General features: G+C 40.6%; 1 protein-coding gene across 5 annotated transcripts in view; it reads left to right on the forward strand.

Moving 5' to 3' along the window:
- The window catches only part of RAF1 (Raf-1 proto-oncogene, serine/threonine kinase), a 61,148-nt gene that overhangs the window by 35,907 nt on the left and 5,293 nt on the right, over positions 1–19,948 (forward strand). For 2 of the 5 annotated variants that reach the window (XM_074312964.1, XM_074312965.1), the window contains exons 2-12: positions 162–394; positions 3,909–4,021; positions 6,018–6,120; positions 6,418–6,575; positions 7,827–7,925; positions 9,729–9,882; positions 10,531–10,590; positions 13,033–13,060; positions 13,168–13,295; positions 13,639–13,756; positions 19,621–19,705. In XM_074312964.1, coding sequence (XP_074169065.1) covers positions 188–394; positions 3,909–4,021; positions 6,018–6,120; positions 6,418–6,575; positions 7,827–7,925; positions 9,729–9,882; positions 10,531–10,590; positions 13,033–13,060; positions 13,168–13,295; positions 13,639–13,756; positions 19,621–19,705 — 1,253 coding nt within the window. In that variant the 5' untranslated portion in view covers positions 162–187. Of the gene's footprint in view, positions 1–161; positions 395–3,908; positions 4,022–6,017; positions 6,121–6,417; positions 6,576–7,826; positions 7,926–9,728; positions 9,883–10,530; positions 10,591–13,032; positions 13,061–13,167; positions 13,296–13,638; positions 13,757–19,620; positions 19,706–19,948 lie in introns of those variants that run through there. The other 3 variants (XM_074312966.1, XM_074312968.1, XM_074312969.1) reach the window with 3 other exon arrangements.

Below are 19,948 nucleotides of genomic sequence, written 5' to 3' on the forward strand. Positions count from 1 at the left end.
TTATGAAAATATACTAATATAGAAGTTTTCTGATTATTTAAGCAGAAGGTATCACATGTAAGAATGCCCACATACCACTATTTTCACAATTTATATCTTGTGTTGTTAATTGCATTTGTTTTAGAATTATAATTATTTGTCTTTTTTTTTTTTTAACCCAGATTTAAGTATTGCATCAGCTGCATCAATGGAGCACATACAGGGGGCTTGGAAGACGATCAGCAATGGTTTTGGACTCAAAGACGCAGTGTTTGATGGCCCCAGCTGCATTTCCCCCACGATAGTTCAGCAGTTTGGCTATCAGCGTCGGGCGTCAGATGATGGCAAACTTACGGACTCTTCTAAGACAAGCAATACTATCCGGGTTTTCTTGCCAAACAAGCAAAGAACCGTGGTATGTGAACATTCCTCTCAGAAAATTGAGCTTTCCACCTGCCTATAGGAAAACATTATGGGTCATGTCGTCCACCTTATAAACGGAAAATATTCACTGTCACTTAGAGTCTTTATTAATTGGCTTTCCAATTGCAGATTTTATTGCTTTATATTGCTGTGTTCCTTCCACACTCTCTATTCCCCCCACACCCTTTGGCCTTCTATTATTACTCTTGCCTGGAATGTCTTCTGCCACTTGATCCAAACAAATAGTACATTCTTATGGGGATATATTTCAAAGACTTTTTTTTTAAAACTCTCTTAGACCTTTCTAGTGAATTTAAAGAAATTACTAATAAAATTTTTTTTTCTTCTAAATATTAAAGTAAATGTTCACTTAAATTTTGGGGGGTAATGATAATCAAGTACTTAGAAGGAAATAAAATTACCCACAAAAAATTGTTTTGTTAAATTTCATAGGCCCCGAGCAAGACTGGAGGTAGCTTAGAAATCACAGCGTCTTCCTCTTTTCCAGGACACTGGCACTGGCCAGTTATTCCTGCAGAGGTTAGTTTTGTGGTACCAGTGACAGATTCGTAGTGGCATCATAGTAGGACACTGCCACTGTTTTCTGACACAAAACCCCAACTTTTCTAAGAAAGTACTGCTCAAAAATGTTTCCTGCTATCCTGGGAGAAAAAACCCCATCTGGTTAGAACAGAAAAGTGAAGTTGTGCTAATTTTGCTTGGTGGGACATTTCAGAAAACCTTAGTTCAAAACTTCCACACCTTCTCCTTTCCCACCCTCTATTCTTTGTGTAAAATCAGTGCTTTGTGTTTATTCTTTGTACCTAGGTGAGGGAATGTTCTGAGATTGGGAAGTCCAGGCCACAGTTTTCTCAGTTTGTTTTTAACAGTTCCACTCTCCTCAGTTTACTAATAAATTCCTTTATACTTTTTTTTTGTGAACTGAAAAGCCTCCCAGTTATAGTATTTGTACATTTAGGTACATTTATATTGAAGGCAAAACTCAAAAGGCATTTCGAGTTTGAGTAAATTTATTTTTATTTCCTTTCCTAAAAATGAAAGTTTAATGGCTGGCAAAACAAATAGTAATAATCTCCTTATAGTTCAATGTGATCTTTCATTTGCAAAGTGATCTTTGCCTCCTATTTCGCATTCATTGTCTAACCTTGATGGAAAGCCCAGGTGGGCAGTGTGAATGTGACGGGACGCTGAGGACCGTCTGGTGTTGCTCTGCGTGCTCTGCGGCTCTTGACCTCCATGCACCACCAGTCTGTCTGGGAGATGGGGAGACTTAGTTTGGCATAGTATGGACCTGTAAGACAACCAGGCCCAAATCTAAATCCCTATATGGCCTTTTATTAGCTATGTCATCTAGACACAATACATACTATTTTGAGCCTGTTTCCTGATCTTTATGAAATGAGGCTTACGCTGAATACAGTGGCTAGTTCAGAAGTAAAATGGTAGAGCTGGACCATCTATCTCTGGAAGAACCAGCTTCTTTCACTAGGCACCCAGCTTCAGGGGAGCCCGGAAGGGGAAAGGAGTCACTTGCTGGCCAGCACCATCAGTCAGCTGTTTCTAATCATCCCTAGGTTGCTTTACTGCTGGAACACAAAATAACTCTCATCATTACTTGGGGCTCCAGAAATTAGTCGGATTTAGCTGATTTCAACATGTATCCATGGGGAGTTGTAGAGAGGAGAATGACAGAGAGGATGTATATCTGATTTAAATAAGTTTAGAAGCAGTAATTAGTAGTTGCTTAGTTTTTGAATTTTTCTTGTCATTGGTTTTGTAAACATACGTGTCTCTTTAACTGCTGCTGTTGCAGCCGCTGCTTCCTCTCTTCTCCTCCTCCTTCCTACCACCACTGCTGCTGCTACTACTGTTGGATGAGTGATTAGACTGTCACTAAACACCATTGTTTATCATTAGAATCATCTCAAAGGCAGGTTAAAATACAGATTTCTGGATTTCATTCAAGGTTAACTGAATCAGAATCCTTGAATGTGTTGGAGGGGAGCGGTTGGGACTCTGCATTTCACGAGCCCCTTGGGTGATTCCAATGGCAGCCACATTTGAGAACCCCACTAGAGTAGAGGATATTTAAAGAACTGTCTAGCTCTTGGAGTCTGTTACTTTTAATGAAGGTTAATGATATAACACAGATATCACTTTACAGTTTTCAAAGCACTACTGCGCAGTGTGTGATACAGGTCATGATACTGTTAGTATGTGTTTGTTTCTCTTTGTTCTCATTCTTGCTGTCTTCATAGTTCAGATCATTATACGTATATTTCACTTAGTTTTGTTTCTCGAAGGCTGGAAGTTAATGGGATCTTCTAAGAGTATCACTGCATAAGGAACCTTTAAAATAAACTTGTTGTGGAACATTTTAAATGAGTGTTTTAAGATATTTCAAACTTTTAGAATAGATACAAACATTCATTCCCCTCCCTGTGGGAGCTGGGCGGCCACGGTCCGTCAGCTGTCACACTTTCACCCAGTGGGTAGCTCCATTGTAGGCAGTTTGCAAGTACTGCAAATTTACATTCTACTCTCCTTGGCCATCCTGACTCGAGTTGCCTTACTTTTGATGAACTGTATAGGCTTTAAAAACAAAATGTATAGGGCTTTTTATCAAAACTCTTAAGAGTACAGTTGAAATGTGTATACAGCTGGCAGCGTTAGCACCCTGGGCACCCACACTTTCTACTGCCTAGCTTTTGAGGATTAAGTCCAGGGGGGTGTGGGGGGCCATATACTGCTAAGGCTATGTGGACTGCTGTGCACATTTGTTAAACTAACAGTGTTGTTGCTCTTACAGCAGGGCACTTCCTATACTTCCTGCTTGCCCTCACGATCGTGAAGTGCATGTGAGATGGAATTTTTGTTAGGAAGATCAACTATTTTGTCAAAAATAAGTAGAAATAGAAAGTTTTGATCAGAAAAACTCATGTTTGTTTATAGACCAGACTGGCTTATTTTTCCTTTGGTGGATGTTCATGCTTGCATGTACCTTTCAGTGAGTCAAAAACCAGCGATGTGTAAAGGGAAAGTTAATTTCTTCCAACCACTCTCTCGATGTTAACAGCTGGGTCTCTCTCTCTCTCTCTCTCTCTCTCTCTCTCTCTCTCTCTCTCTCTCTCTCTGACACACACACACACACATACACACACACACTCACCCTCTCCGCCCTTTAAATAACCTTACTCTTTGTATTATTCTGAAAACTGTTTTCCCCAATTAACCTATCATAGACCCCGCTCCCCGCAGGTCATTAAGAGTACTATAGTAGGGGCATAATCTGACATACAGATGTTCCATACAAGCACTCACTGCTGGAAATTCTGGTTGTGTGTGTGTATGTGCGTGCCACTACAAGCCATTCTGTCATAAATCTATTTCTACACACACTCTTATAGACTGGCACATTTCTATGCTCAACTTTTCCAAGGGGTGTGCAGCCTGTGTTGTTCCTCAAGCTGGTCCTTTGTTTCCAGGTCAATGTACGAAATGGAATGAGCTTGCATGACTGCCTTATGAAAGCGCTCAAAGTGAGGGGCCTACAACCAGAGTGCTGTGCGGTGTTCAGACTTCTCCATGAGCACAAAGGGTAAGGACTCAAAAGTTAGCTCCTCCTTCATACTAGTAAACATCCAGTTTCTAAAACATTTACTAGCTTCCCATAAAATATTGTGTATTTGTACATTCTTGTTTATAAAGAGACAATGCAGAAAAATAAAATAAGAGCTTGAAATTATTGCTTGAAAACATTGCATTGGAAAATAAAATACACGTTAGGTGTTGATAGTGTTTCCATAGATGGAAACAGTAATGGTATGATGGTTTGTTTCTTGAGCAAAAATTTTTGTGTTTGCTGTCATGCGGTGCGCAGAGTAAGTGCTGAGAAAGTATTTGCTTGTGGTTAAAGAATGCTGCTCTCAAGAGACTGATTCTTGTAATTCACTCATCTTTATTCGCTTAATGTTTACTGAATCCCTACAGTTTGACAGACACAGGGCTAAGAGACGCAGGAGAATTTCTGCTTCAAGGAAGATCCATAGTTCCATCAATTTCTAATGGCGGTGGCAAAGTAGAGTCTTCTCAAAGGCTAGGCACTGCCCCAGCGTATCAGAGCCATCCATAATTATCCATTGTCTATTACTATCCCCCCCTAAAATGTGGGGAAATTACCTTGCCTCTACCTTCATCTTGGAAGGTACTAGTTCTGTACTGAGCTTCAGCTTACATCTGTTATGTTTTAAGGAGTCCCCAGTTTGAGAGTACAGCCCAGGGAACGTGTCTCCTCAAAAGGGTGAGTAGGCTAAACCTCTCAGCTTAGCAGGCAGTTTGTTCAAGGGCAAATCTTTGAAGCAGATGTCAGCTTTATTTGGATATAGCCCCAGGTTGGTCCCCAAACCAGTCTGTATTGCTCCTTAAAGATGAGAGATCTCAGCTATATGAGGACACAGTGAGAAGGCAAAGATCTTCAAGCCCGGAAGCGGGCTCTTGCCAGAACCTAACAATGTTGGTGGCACCCTGATCTTAGACTTCCAGCCTCCAGAACTGTGAGACATTAATCTGTTGTTCGAGAAAAAAAACTAGAGAGATTCTGAGACAGTGAGGGGCTTGGTCAACTCTCATCCAAGGCTGCATTGTTTTGGAGCTACCCTAGGTTCTTTCTTTGACAGCACCTGAGACTGTTCAGAAAACTGGCTGCCCCCTCTTTCTTCATTAGGGTAAAACAGAACTTTGGAGTGATGGGGTGTCCCGGACCTTGTATATAGGGAATTATATTAAGGGGTGGCTTATTTACTGTTGGATGATCGGAGAAATGGCTGAAGTAGTCTTCTGGTAAACAAAGGGAGAAGGTTGAATGGTGCTATGAATGTGTTCTCTCCCTACCTGAGAATAGTCATCATTTAGGAGTCGGGACGATTAACTAGATAAGACATGAAAAAGGAGCTGGGCATTAAGTTTTGCTTCAGTGTATCAATTTTTCCGTCCAGTTTAGGCACAGAAAGAGTGGTCTCAGAGTAAATATTAAGACAGTCAAGTCTTCTGTCAATTTATATTTATAGACCCTGCAAACAACTTTACAGATTTGAGCCTATTATTAATAGAAAAGTGCATTTCATTTGTGATTTCTTCCTATTTATGTATTTTGTATTTTCTAGGTTGACTTTCTGCTGTAACAATATTAGTAACCTATTTTAGAGGGTTTTAGGATTTTTATAGGATATTAATGTCACAAAGTCCAATTTATTGCATATTTGCTTCATCATGAGATTGTTATATTTCATTGTTTGAAGAAAACTTTAAGAGCATAAGCTTTGTAGTCCAGCCGACCTGGATTCCAACATAGGCCTTTACACTCACTCTGTGGCCTTGAGTAAATTACCTTCTTAGGGCCCAATTCTCTCCAAGATGGGGGTAATTATGTCTACCTCATAGATTTGTTGTATGAATTAAATAAGTTAATGTTGTCTAGGATTAGGTTTTATGTTTATATAGCATGAGATAAATGGTAGCTGCTATTATTGGTATTGAACTCTTACCTTGTTTAAATATTTCCCTTTGTATTATATATTTTTTAAAACCTCCTTTAGTAAAAAAGCACGTTTAGATTGGAATACTGATGCTGCCTCATTGATTGGAGAAGAACTTCAAGTAGATTTCCTGGATCATGTTCCCCTCACAACACACAATTTTGTAAGTTGCAGATCTCTTCTCTCTTTGTGGCATGTTGGGTCCTTTGGCCAACAGGAATTTCTCAGATGATAAGCATATATGTTGTTTAAAGTTCTAGTTGTACCATTGTTTTACAGTAAGGCAATTTAAGCTTCATTAGTCACAGATATACTTGAATTTCTAGGTATGAATTTTACAAATGTTGGAAGATGACTCTTCTATGAAACCTCTTGGGGATCATCAAGAAGGAAATTATTTTGTCTTTTGTCGTCTTCCATTTATTCAGCATAATTTACACCTGTGTTTTTGTTGTTCCAGGCTCGGAAGACCTTCCTGAAGCTTGCGTTCTGTGACATGTGTCAGAAGTTCCTGCTAAATGGATTTCGATGTCAGACTTGTGGCTACAAATTCCACGAGCACTGTAGCACCAAAGTACCTACTATGTGTGTGGACTGGAGTAATGTCAGGCAACTCTTGTAAGGAGTCATTCTTTTTTCAAAGAACATAAGGGGGTGGGGAAGTAAACGCTTTTGAGAATGCTTATTATATGTTTGAATGACAAGTCGGGGTTTGGGACTTAATAAATGAATTGTCATGATCCGGAAACCATCTACTTTAGAAACGTGACATTTCTGAAACCAGTTTTAGTGTGGCATGAGTCTCAAATGAGCAGGTAAAACTATTATCTGTCATGTAGAGATCACCATACTGGGATTCATAAGACAACGGGATATGAAAACCAAAAAGACTTTTGTCTTTTCTCTCTTGACTGCTATCTATCAATACTAGTTTGCTAGTACACACAGTCTTCACCTCAAACTAGAAACAGTCTTAAATGATTTGAGTATAAAATGTTACAAAAGACATTTGTATCCTTCAGGAGAGATACCAAAATATATTTCATACAGACAAATACCTTTCAGTAAGGTTTAAATTAAAAACTGTTTAAGGATATAAAAAGTCAAAGTTGAAGTTTTATCCTTTGTTGAGGGATAAACTAAGGAAGTTTATCAAACCATGATGTGAACGTCCTCTTTTGTTGTAGAGACATGTTGCTTTTGTGAAGAGACCTCGTGTAGCATAAACGGCACAAGCTTTGGAGTCCAGCAGACATGGGTCAAAATCTCAGTGTTGTCATTAACTAACTGTAACCACCTCTGAGACTTAGTTCCCTCATCTGAAAGAGGGGGATTATTACCTTCCTTGCAGTGTTCTTGTGAGGATTACCTGAGACAACGTGAAATTGCCGAGTATGAGTGCTCGCTCATCTCATGGAAAGAGGATGCCCAGTTAATATCAGTATCATTTTTCCTCTTATTTATGATGTATGGTGCAGAGTGTGACTTATTCTTCATATTTCAGTCTTTTCATGTATGTATTTCCAAAACAATATTTCAAATAAAGCTCTACATGATTTATGTTATAAAGTGCCCCCCTGTGTAGCTTTAAAAAACACTATTTTTACACAACCAGGCATTGGACCAGTGTTTCCTAGAAACACATGGAGCGTGTATGTGCATGGGCACGTCCATATTGTTCACATTTTGTAGTCATTCAAACCCAGTCGTTTGGGCTGGTGGTCCCTTTATCCTTGGTATTCTAGAATGGTTGAGGGAAATGTGACTAGGAAAAGTTTAGTTTGAAGAGCTGTTGATTTACAAGACAAGGCAGGCTGACTCAAAAATTACTGCAAGTCTGTAAACTAGTCTTTCTCTGATTTCATTTAGATTGTTTCCAAATTCCACTATTGGTGATAGTGGGGTCCCAGCACTGCCTTCTTTGACAATGCGCCGGATGCGAGAGTCTGTTTCCCGGATGCCTGTTAGGTAAAAATTTTCTTTTAACCTACAGCTTTTCTTTTGGAGAGTTACACTGGGGTGAGTAGGATGGAATCCTGAATACAAAAGACAAGAGTTCCTTTGCATTCTCTCCTCTCCGTGTAAACCCCTTGCTACTTCTGTGGAACTTAATATTAGTGTTAGAGCAAAATGTAGAACTTTCTCTTTGTGGTCCTGTAGTTCTTACATTCTGGAAAGTGACTAACTACAGGTTTCTTTTATTATCATGATATGCCCTTTAATATCATCACATTTTAAAGACCTTGAGATTTTGCCTTCCTCAATATGTAGTGAGATGAGCCTCAGGGAAAGGGTTCCAAAACTATGTGCAGTGATGCAATAAAAATGAAACCCTCAACTTTGAAATGTTATTATGGCCTTGCATTGCTAAAACCATGAGTATTTAATAGACTGCTATGTTAAAAAAAAGGCATCTAATTAGATTTTTAATATAAATATCCTTTTAAATGTACCTGTGAGTTTGAGCATACCTTGTCCTTACTGTTTTCCAGCTTTGAAATCAGTTTTGTTGAGTTCACATCTTGTTCAGTGTTACACTTGAATTAGGAACCTAAAATAAAATCTACATGTTTGTCCAAAGTCTGACTTTAAATGTATTAGGTTGGTGCAAAATTAATTGCGGGTTTTGCAATTATTAACCTTTTTAACCGCAGTTACTTTTGTACCAACATACTATTACAGGGGACGCCAAAAAAATGTATACACATGACTTGTATTCATCTTTTGTTATTGGTATATAGTATTACAGTTTTCTTCTTTCTTAAAATGTTTATACATGTTTTGGCACGCTCTATATATAATTATATAATATTTAATGGCCTTTGTAGAACTACCATGGAATTGTTAAAGGCAGCATATCTCAGAACAACGAATTTGTATTGAAATGATACATGGATATATATTTGTGTATGACTTTTATTTTTCTTGATAATTTGAAAAGCAAGTCTGACCAACAAATTGTACTTGCTTCTGTGATTTCACAGAAGAAACCACGGCCTCTGAGGGCATAAACATTGCATTACCTGGGAAGGCAATTTTTCAAGGCAATAGAACAATTTCTCTTGGAAAACTAGCCTTTAGAAATGTTACCATTTGAACTCACTTTTATCCCTTAGTTCATGCATTGTGTTACTTAAATCTGAACAAAACATCTTTAGAGCAAATAAGAAAAATGTTATGCTTAGTATGTTGTTCCCAGTTTGGTGGGGGAGTGGCATTGACTCAAAGAGGCCAGTGATTAATTTCACAGTTAGCTATTGCAACCTAAAAACTGAATTCGCATTAATAAACTGTGAGCTGGTTATTGGGGGAGAGGATGCACATGGATAAAATGCTGGCCTTTTTGCAGACATACTCAGCAGGTCTAGCCATCTGTTAAATAATCTTCCTTAAAGTTCTCTGATTTAGTCTCTCAATTGAACTGGGCAACTTCCAGCTTAGTAGGTTGGCAAATACTAATCTGTTCTTCTCAGAGATGGTCTAAACATTTGGAGTATTCGCTAAAGGTGATTTATTAAAAAGAAGATGTGTTCTTTTCATGTGAATTCCAAGCACATACATTATTTCCTTTTCAAAAATTTGCATGCAATAGCACCGAGACAGAAGAAATTTTTTTAAATGGTGCATATTGAAAGAAAGGCACATTTTGTCAGAGGTTGTAATACAAGTAGGATTTGCCCCAGAGTATGTTAATGCTAGGTAGTTGAACAGCTTGACCAGTGGGGAGGCCTGAGTGTCAATCATTAAATTGTCTTTCTCCTCTGTGCCTAGTTCCCAGCACAGATACTCCACACCCCACGCCTTCACATTCAACACCTCCAGCCCCTCCTCTGAAGGTTCCCTCTCCCAGAGGCAGAGGTCGACGTCCACACCTAATGTCCACATGGTCAGCACCACCCTGCCTGTGGACAGCAGGATGATTGAGGTAATAGGGCCCCTTGGGGTGGTGATGGGTATCAGTCAGTTACTCAGGTGGGGGATACCGTTGTGTCAGAGAGTTTTGGGTTTCAAACCTGATGAGGAATATTGCAGCACTTTTTCAGGTCTCTGGACTTTTGGAATTTCTTTTTCTTTTTTTTTTAAATTTATTGGGGCGACAGGAATTTCTTTTTCATCCACTCCATCTTTAGACTGGCTGAATAATCCAGTTGGTATGTATCATTCAAGTGGAGAACTAAAATTTCCTGAAGAAATGTGAACATTTGAACTCATTTTTTCCATGTGAGATTTGAATAGGATTTCAGTGAACTAGTGATTACAATACATAAAGAGTAGTTTCATTTTGGTGTGGGAAATAAAATAATAATGATGGAGAACTACAAACTCTGAAAGACTTTAAGTGTTTTTATTTAGAAATCAAAGGGTGGAGTCATAGGATTTTAATAAGCAGGTATTTAGGGAGATGTAGAAGTGCCCAAAGCTAGTGTTTTCAAATTGCTTTTTCTTTTCTTGGCCTTTTGGTATGTTCTATTTGTTTGGTTTGCTTTCTAGCTCATCTTTAATAACAACTGAATACACTTAAAATACTTCCTTTGTTCTTTATTCTTCTTTATTTCTCATTGCTTTGGACTAGAATAACAGCCTGAATGCTTCTCCCAGGGCGTGGTCCAGACGATTTTGTTTGAGGGGAAGAGTAGGTATTCTTCTTCATGCCTTTGCTTTCTTGTAAATTAACAGGATTGCTAAGACTGTCAGATAGTAGACTATCAAAAATTAAATAAACACTAAATTAAATTTTGTATTTCTTGTTAGACTTGTTTTCATGGGGGGATAATAGATTATATAGGAGTAAAAAAATATTCTGTATGTGGTATTGCAGATAGGTGAAAAAAGTTTTTCAAGTGTGATTTTTGAGGCCAAGGGCATTAAAAAAAAAAAAATCGTTCCAGCCTAAGACTAACACTAGATTTATTTGGTTGGTACTCACAGCATCGCTATGCTGTTTATACCTTGTTTAGAAACCAAATGTGTCAGTTTGGTTGATGTGCCCTGAAAATCCTTTGTTGAAAGTTTATCAGAGTCAACTGTATTGTCTCTACATTAGGAATTGTTCCTTGAAAAACCTCAGGGACACCTGCCACCTCAGGCACAGCTTACCTCACTCAACCCTCAAATCACCTTAGGCATACTTGTTCTACCAACCAGAGGTGGCAGGGATTCAACAGAAATGTTGGCTTCTGAATGTGGGGTCTAAAGTAGTCATTTGCGGGGTGGGAGCACTTGGAATATCACAAGACTATTGTGAGGAGGTCGTGTATGTAAGCTATGAATTTTCATTCTTTTTTTATCATGATTAGCCCTGATAATAATACAGTAACATACCAGTTACTTATCTTATGTGATTTGTTCCTCTCATATTTAGAGGAACTATTAAAAGTGAAAATTCTCGAATTTTTATTATAAAATAATTAGCATTACTGTTATGCTTAATCCTTTCTGTGCTTTAGAGGCAGAGCAAATTTTTGATTATTTTATCACACGATTCAGCATTTTTACAGTACACATTCTTGCTTTGTTTAAGCCATTTGTGTTTCTTTTTAACTGATATTTAGATTCCAAGATGATTGAAATGTTCTAGGATAAATCAATCCAACTGTAGAAATTAGCACAGAATAAAATGTGAGGTATATAACACATACAGGGAAGAAAGTTAATGTTGTGACATTAAGAAAAAAAATCTTAGTGTATGGGAATATAATTCTGGTCCATAAAAATACATTGTGCCATGGTTTGACTAAAAACAAAGAATAGGTTATTTGGATAATAAAGCTATAACTGCTGCATATTCTGTTGAAATTCAGGTTTATTTTTTGGCCAATGTTTTGCCTACTTGGCAGTCATCCTGTCACACTAAAAAGCATACTGATTGCTGTGCTTCCCACCTGCTCTCCCAGACATGGCTAATCAATCCTGGTGGGGCTGGGAGGCTGGATTTTTTAAACACCTCTCGAGGTGATTCCTGAAGACTCGCCAAGTGTGGGAACCCCAGAACCAGACTTTATTGGTAAACTCTGAAGGTGCTTTGGTGGGGCTGCCAAAGGCAGGGAGGGGCAGCTTGGTTTATGGTTTTTATTTTTTTTATCTTGTAAAGATGTCATGGAGTGGGAGCATTCCAGTAATAGTGGTGTGAGAAAAGTCTCTTGTCTTTACTGTGGTTACACAAAGAAAACAGAGAATAGAACTTCCCAGAAAATTATCCTTTTTGAGAATGTGGGGGCCAAGTGGTTTTATATTTTTACTGTTTATAACTCCAAATGAGGATCTGTAAAATGAGGATTTAGGTCTTGTGGCGGGCCTTGTGATTTAAACTGACCCCCTGGTATGTAATAAATTCTAAAGGTAGCCTTTGACTTCTCACCTGAGTAAAATGAAATGAATTTCAGAGCTTACCCATAAGGTCTCAGGGATATTTTGTAGTAAACTAGCTCAGAGCTGATGTCCATGGTGATGGTTTGTTGTTCTATTTCTGCCACCTACTGGCTGTGTGACCCTGGCCAAGTCCCTTGCCCTGTTCTAATACGTATTCTCAATCTCAGATGTAGATTTTGGGCTAGGGGATTATGATCCTTCCAGCTTTCCATGATTTTAGGCTCAGATAAAGTAATACAGTCATCGTGCTCACCTGTATCAAATCTAACTTCTGGTCAATGTGCCCTGATAAACTCCTAGAGGAGGAAGAATAGGGTTGTCACTGAATCCCCCGTATACGTTTTTATTCTTTTTGGAGCCTCAGTGGAGCAAGATCCTCAGTCATTGGAAAGGTCTTGGCTGACAGTAACTTTGCTAGCCTTAAAGAGTATCAGTTTGCTGTGTGCGTTGCTTTTTCTGAGATAAAGAATGTGGTTTTCGTTGTATATGAAAAATTAATATCATTCCTCCTAATATTTGATAACAATCTTAGAGATATTGGCCACTGACATTTGGTGAGTTTAATCAAAGGATAGAGTGTGTAATTAGACTGTATTTTGGAGGTTTTATAATCTACTTTGTTTCTGCAAATCCTCCTCCCCTTGCCCTTCCCCAGAGAACATCTTTTCTAGTTCAGAAATTGAGCAGCTTTCCTTTTCTGTTTCAGGATGCAATTCGAAGTCACAGTGAATCAGGTACTTGTTCAAAGTCATTTAGCAAATAGTAGTGGGCTTGTTCTCTTTATGCTGTGTATCTTCTGTTTGCTTACCATGTATGGATTCTGTTTGTCTCGTCTGTTAAGCTTCACCTTCAGCCTTGTCCAGCAGCCCCAACAATCTGAGCCCAACGGGCTGGTCACAGCCCAAAACGCCCGTGCCGGCACAGAGAGAGCGGGCACCGGGATCCGGGACCCAGGAAAAGAACAAAATTGTGAGTGTGGCCAACAGTACCTCCTGCAGTTAGGGTTTAATACGAAAAACTTAGCTGGGACATGAGAATACTTCTAATTTTCAGGGGCAGGGGACTCTAATAACATTTAATGAATCACAAATATCAGTGTTGTTTTTGGCATGCTTGCATTAGCAAATGTGCTGGTTCATTGTGACACACCTAAAATGGTATTGTCTCAAAAGACAAAAAATTGGAATTATAGTTAATATGTCTATCGTTAAAAGATACAGGAATGGATGGAATCGATCTTTTTGTTGACACGCTTGTTAAACAGACCTTTCTCATCCTATGGAGTTTATTTAATGATCTCTGCTTGTTTCAGAGGCCTCGTGGACAGAGAGATTCAAGCTATTACTGGGAAATAGAAGCCAGTGAAGTGATGCTCTCCACTCGGATTGGGTCAGGCTCTTTTGGAACTGTTTATAAGGGCAAGTGGCATGGTAAGTTTGGGCCTTGACTTCAGGCGGGATGAGGTCACGTTTCAGTCTAGAGGGGGTCAGGAGCGGGATAAGATTCCTGGAGTCCTGCAGCTCACAGCGGTACTGTCCAGGGATACTTGATTACATCTGAACATTGAACTTAGTATCTCGGTGAAATTTCATAGCATTCTTTTTAGATTCCAGGATACTATAATTGGCATGGTGAGGTTTCTAGGATAATTAGAAATTGGTGAACAGGTTGGGTCCTGTATGTCAGGGTCTCTTCTTATTATAAGATGATCAAATATAGGCTGCACATTGAACATGCTTTGAAGCTTCTTAAATGAGCAAGAGTCTGCTGCTGGGAGGGGAGCATGGATTCTAGAAACTTAAAGCTGGAAAGGACATTAGAAATTTTATGTACAAGAAAACTGAGGTCCTGAAAGGGGAAGAAATAAGCCCATGGTTAAATAGTTGGGCACAGGGAAGGCAAGAGCTTCCTGCAACAACTTCTTTTTGCTCTGCTATGGGATTGGCTGTGGGAATCCCCATCAAACTGGGAGGACACAGGCTTAATTCTTGAATCTGTGGAGTGTTAGTGTTCTTATTCTAATGGAAACATGTTGTCACTTGGAAGAAAAGTATTATTGTAATGTATGTAGCCACAGCTTGTATATTTTGGCAACATACTTAGCATTTCTCTGTCAGGTTTGTAATGCTTTAGTTTTAGGATGTTAACAAATATAGGGAGTATTGTCTTGAAAATGCTACACGTTCCTAAAAAAACACCTCTTATAAATCAAGTTTTAATAAAGAAGGAAAAAAAAAAAGCCAAAACAAAACAAGCAAAAAGAAATACCTAAAGTGCCTAGGTGCCTATATTTCTACTTTGGATGCCACTAGATTTATCTTTATTTGTAAATGGGCAAAGATTGAGAGAAGTTAAGAGGAACAAATGGATAGTTCAGCATTAAAATTCAAGGTGTTGAAAACTGAGAAGCACCTCCAATTTTACAAATACCTTATGTTCATTAATATATGGGTTTGCCGCTTGTAACTAATCATCTGACAAATTTCATGTTCTTTAAGGGACTGGTTGGTATAGGAATGAATATTTATAAATTGCTTGTAGGATGATTCCTTTTCCTTTGAAAATTCCATCTTATATACTAGTGGCCTTTCTTTGGGTACCTCAGAAATTACACTATTGCAGAATTATTTTCCAAATAAATGTCATAAATGTCTAGGTGATCCTTTAGAAAAAGAACACAGTTTTGTGGGAGAGAATGCTTGTATCTGAGACAAGGCTGCTACTATTAATAATTGTAGGAGGTGGAGCAGTGAATATTGCTTTTAATGCTTCCATTAGGAGCATTTAATCATTTTTATACCACATTTTAAAGCCTCAGCTAAAAGCCAATAGATGCAGTGTGAGTTGTACCCAAATTTAAGTTTCTTCTGATTGAGCACATAATTTTTAAAGCTTTAGTTAGATTTGTTGCAGTTCTGCTTATGAACTTGTATATTGTCTCAATCTTGTGAGCTTTTAGACTGTGGTAAGGAGATTGATTTGTTAGTGTTACTGCCATGGAGACTCCTGTTAGAATGTAGATAACATGTCTAATGCCTTTAAGATTCTAGTATTTTTAAGTTAAGTCTCAAAAGTCCAAGGGTCAAGGAGCAGTGGCCTTTTATGTCAGCCCCTCAGAAAGCATTTGGTCTCTGAATAAACAAGAAAAGTGAGACGGTCAAGGAAACCATAATTTCTAGATTGAGTGTTTTGTCCTGTTACCCGGCCCCATTTTTCTTGTTAATGCTTTTCTGGTTCTTGTATACAATATGTTTTATTCAATTTCTTAAAAATTAAACTGTTTTGGTGATTTAAAAATTTTTAAATTCTGCCTAGCAGCGGTGAAAATAAACAGAAGGATCTCAGAGCAGCCGGCCAAGATGGAGGCCTCAGCTCCATGAACTAAAAGCTCACCTACTTTATGTAAAGAGGAGGGCCCAAGCATAGAGCCTCCTTTTGAGCATAAGTTTGGGGTCCGATTCACTAGCCTTTGCTAATTACAAACAACACATTAAAAAGGGTGAAGGCAGCAGGAGTGGAGGCTGTCAGGCTGATAGCAGGAGAGGGCAGCAAACCCCTCGAGAGCAGATCCCCAACTGGAGAACAGTCGGGCCACTTAGTGTGGGGCAAGCAGTCTGGTGGAACCCACGTCTGGGGATCCCCATCTTGGCCTAACGCTGAGGTTTATAACTTTGCGTCAGTAAGAAGCGGAGGAATAGTGTTCATTCTCTTCGGTTCTAGAAAGCGGGTGTGTATAATAAATTTTAGACAATCCCAAATGGTTAATGCAGGGAAATGAACTGGGGTTTAAAGAGGTAAAATTCACCAAATGATATAGCTCTTCCTTCTTCAGTGAGGGATGAATGAAATATCAACTTAATATCTTATTAAAAAACAATAGGAACTTGTCTTAACTTGTTTGTACTGTATTTACCTCTGACTTTACTAGTAAGGGAAAGTAAGAAGCTCTGGTTAACTGTGTCATGTAGTTATAAGCTACCCTCCATAAAAAGTTCGCTGGCGTTTATCTTTATCATTTATATCACTTGCTAAAGTAAATAGGTACCATCCTTTACATGTAAGATTGCCAGTGATAAAGGTACTTGGATAGTTTGGAGAGCAGCCTGGACCTAATTCTACAGACCTGGGGCAGGCAGGGCCTGGGGCCTCCGGCTGGGCACTGAGTCCCTGCCGGAACCTGGTTCTTGACCTGTGCTGCATGCAGCTCAGTCCCCAGTGTTCCCCGCCAGAGGCTGTCCCCAGTTCCCACTCCAGAACTTCAGACAGACAGCTTGTCAATTCCTAACTTGCTGACAGTTCCATCTTAGAATCCACTCATTTCTTCATTCAGTGCTTCCTGAGCAGTCTTCTAATACCAAGTATTCTTCTAGGGGCTGGGAATGAAGCAGTGAATAAAACAGATAAAACTTCTTTGTCTTACTGGAGTTTATATTCTGGTGGGGACAGTAACCAAGAAAAGTAAATGAAGCGTATAGTGTGTTACAAGTGCTAAGGAGAAAATGGAGGAAAGCAGGGATGGCGCGGCAAGCCCGGTTCATAGCTGTTGTAGGCTGGCAGGGGAGGAGTCTGCTAAGAAGGAAGTGGCATCACACGAGCCCTGAGGGTGGTGCACCCTACCTGGGGAAGCAGCAACAGCAGGTGCAAAGTGGGCCATTCACCTGGCCTGTCTGAGACACTCAAGGAGGTCTTGACGGCTTCAGTAGAGTGAGCGAGGGGGGCTGATAGAAGATTTGGGGTGTGGGTTATAGGGTCCTGTGAGAAATTCTAGCTCTGGGCAATTCCTACCATAGGAAGCTGCACTTTATATGAGTTAAAATCCGTTTCCCTATGATGTTTGCCCATTGTTCCTAGCAGATTGAATCCCTGTCATGGCCCTCCTTGGAATATGTCTATGTACACGGGGGTGGGGTCGTGTATAGTCTCTGGGTTTCAGTGAGAAATTGCATTTACTCTGGTATTGTCACTGCTCACAGTAGCTGGCTGGCACGTGGGTCTCTGCGGGGCCCGTGTCTGGTTCAGCCCTTTTCAGTTCCCCCCCAGTGACTTGCATAAGACTCCGGTATTGTGGTTGATTTGCAATGACGTGTGATGCATATTTGGATAATGGGACTTAGAAAGATGAGAGGATTTGAACTGGTTGTGATGATGGAACAAAGAAAAGATGAACTTTTAACAGGCGTGAGTTCTGTTCACTTGTTCCAGAAAGTGGAGGCTAGAGGTGCAGGATGTTCAGCTGTCTAAGGTTAGGGTGAGTGTCACTGAGACCAGGCTTTGGCTGCCGGTGTCTCCTCTGCTTTGAGGTTGCATCACTGATTAGGTCCAGAACTGGTGCCACCGCAGGGTGAGTTCAGTGACAAATGGAGCATGTCCAGAGGAGAGCTGTGGGAAAAGGAAAGGCTCACAAACTAGGAAGGTCCTGAGAAGCAACCTCTCCTGAGGGACCATCCATCGTCTCCCCAAACTTTCCTCCTGCACCCCCACCCTGGCCTGTCCCTTTAAGACTCTGCCCAGTGCCTGGGCCACCAGCGTTGCCATCTCCTGGACCCGCCACTCCATTGACTGCCACGTTGGGTCATTTCACCTTCACAGGGTTTCTTGCCTCCACCTCCTTTCTGTTCCCATGTCACCACTGTGCTTTTACCTTAACTGGGTTCCTGCAACAGACTCCTTCCTGGCTTCCCTCCTGTTACAGGTGCCCAGATCCCATACTGGAGTTTTCTAAACACAACTCATGTTTCTCTCATCCCTCTTGCCTCACCTTTGTTCCGAGTTTGGAACAGCCTCTTTCCCACTTAGTAAAATCCTTCCCTTGGGTACATCCCATTTCCTTCAGACATTTCTCCATACTCTCTGCCAAGAGACTGACGTCCCTGTCCCCCACCCTCCCAGTCTTGGCTCAGAGCGCTCCAGAATGAGCAGTGACACAAGTTCCTTGTCGTCGTTCTCAGTCAGAAGGGACGAGGTGGGGGCTGCATGGGTTACTAGCTCCCTCTTCCTCGATAAAAGGCCGCTGTGAAGAGCATGCATCTCCCCCCGCCTCGTCAGCAGCCCCTTCACAGGCAGCCCCCGGCCGTGGTAAAGACAGTGCTGGGGAGCTGGATGAGAGCCATCATGGGGCTTTTGTTAAGTGGGGCCTTAGCTCTGGGTGATAAAACCAGTGGTCACAAGGCACCTGTGTGGGAGCTAGCATGAGAACCATCTCTGTACCAGTGGGTGCTCCCCAAAAGTGAGACGAGGACTGCTCCAACAGGCTGCAAGGGGACACGCGTGATACAACAGAGGCTGCAAGGTGGCAACGTGCTTGATATGTGGACGAACTAAGTCACCTCCAGTGCCATCCACTGGCTCTGCCTTGTTTCATCATTGGAAGGCTGTGTTTTAGTAAATTGATTTGCCATGAAAATTTGAGGTCCTAATGGGGCTTCAAGTAATTTATTACAAGTACTATGATAAATATGACATGAAAAGCACTTCTGAAGTGGCTTCTAAATTGGTAGCACATATAAAGTAGAATTGATCTATGGATATTTCTTAAGGTTTATAAAGAGGCTCAGTGATTGACAGTGATTAACAGGCACTTGTCAGTATTGTAGTTAGAAGTGCAGCCATGGGAGTCAGATCCCGGCTGGAGCACATGGGTCGTGGCTGTGTGACCTTGGGCAAGTGGTTCAACTTCTTTGTTTTCGGTAAAATGAGGACAGTAGTATTCACGTAGTAGGGCAACTGAGGACTAAAGGAGATGGTAACGCCTGTGAAGGAACATAGTGCCAAGGGAATGATGCGCATAAGTGCTAACTGTTGGGATTCCTTTGTAATGGGACTGAAGGCAAAGAAGCTGAACTTCAATGTATACCTTTGATTTTGTACAAGGGACCATCGCAGGTCTCATTGAAATGTAACTGCTGAGTTTAACATCAACTACATGCTAAATGACCTGCTTCCCGGCACCAGCCTTCTGGCCCCAAAGATTCAGTGTCTGCGGGGCCATTCTTACCCACCCTCTGCTGCCATCCTCAGGCCCAGTTGTGACGACTGTACTTCCGGGGATGCCAGGCCTGACAGGAATAGATTAAACCAAGCCTGTTCAAGGCCTGTGCGGTGGTATTTTAAGGATAGTAGTGTAACCTATTTAACCTTTTTCAGCCACTTGAATCATTTAGAAAATGCATATTTGTTCCATCTGTGCAGGTATGTGATTTTTGAATGAACGATTCACTGTATCTCAAAACTAGTGTATATGAAAAATAAAGTAAGATCATTTAACTGATTGTACCGACTTCACACTAATTTGCAGGAGACGTTGCAGTCAAGATCCTAAAGGTTGTCGACCCCACACCAGAGCAGTTCCAGGCCTTTAGAAATGAGGTGGCTGTCCTGCGGTGAGTAGGTGGCCTGCAGTGGCAGGGGCGGGGACTGGGCGGGGCTGCACAGTGCAGACCTGTCTGAGGGCCTGTGGCTGGGACTGGTGGTTATGGAGTTCGCTGTGGAGTCCTGTGGCTGACACTCCTCCCTTATAAGTGAAAGGGAGTGGATGGCTTCCTTCCAGCTTATGTGGTTGTCAAGCCTTTAGAAGAGCCCCTTTTGATGAGCACACCCCTTTCCACTGCTGTAGGTGTCTGGGC

Source organism: Rhinolophus sinicus, linkage group LG10, assembly GCF_036562045.2.
Source record: "Rhinolophus sinicus isolate RSC01 linkage group LG10, ASM3656204v1, whole genome shotgun sequence".
Classification (NCBI taxonomy): Eukaryota; Metazoa; Chordata; class Mammalia; order Chiroptera; family Rhinolophidae; genus Rhinolophus; species Rhinolophus sinicus.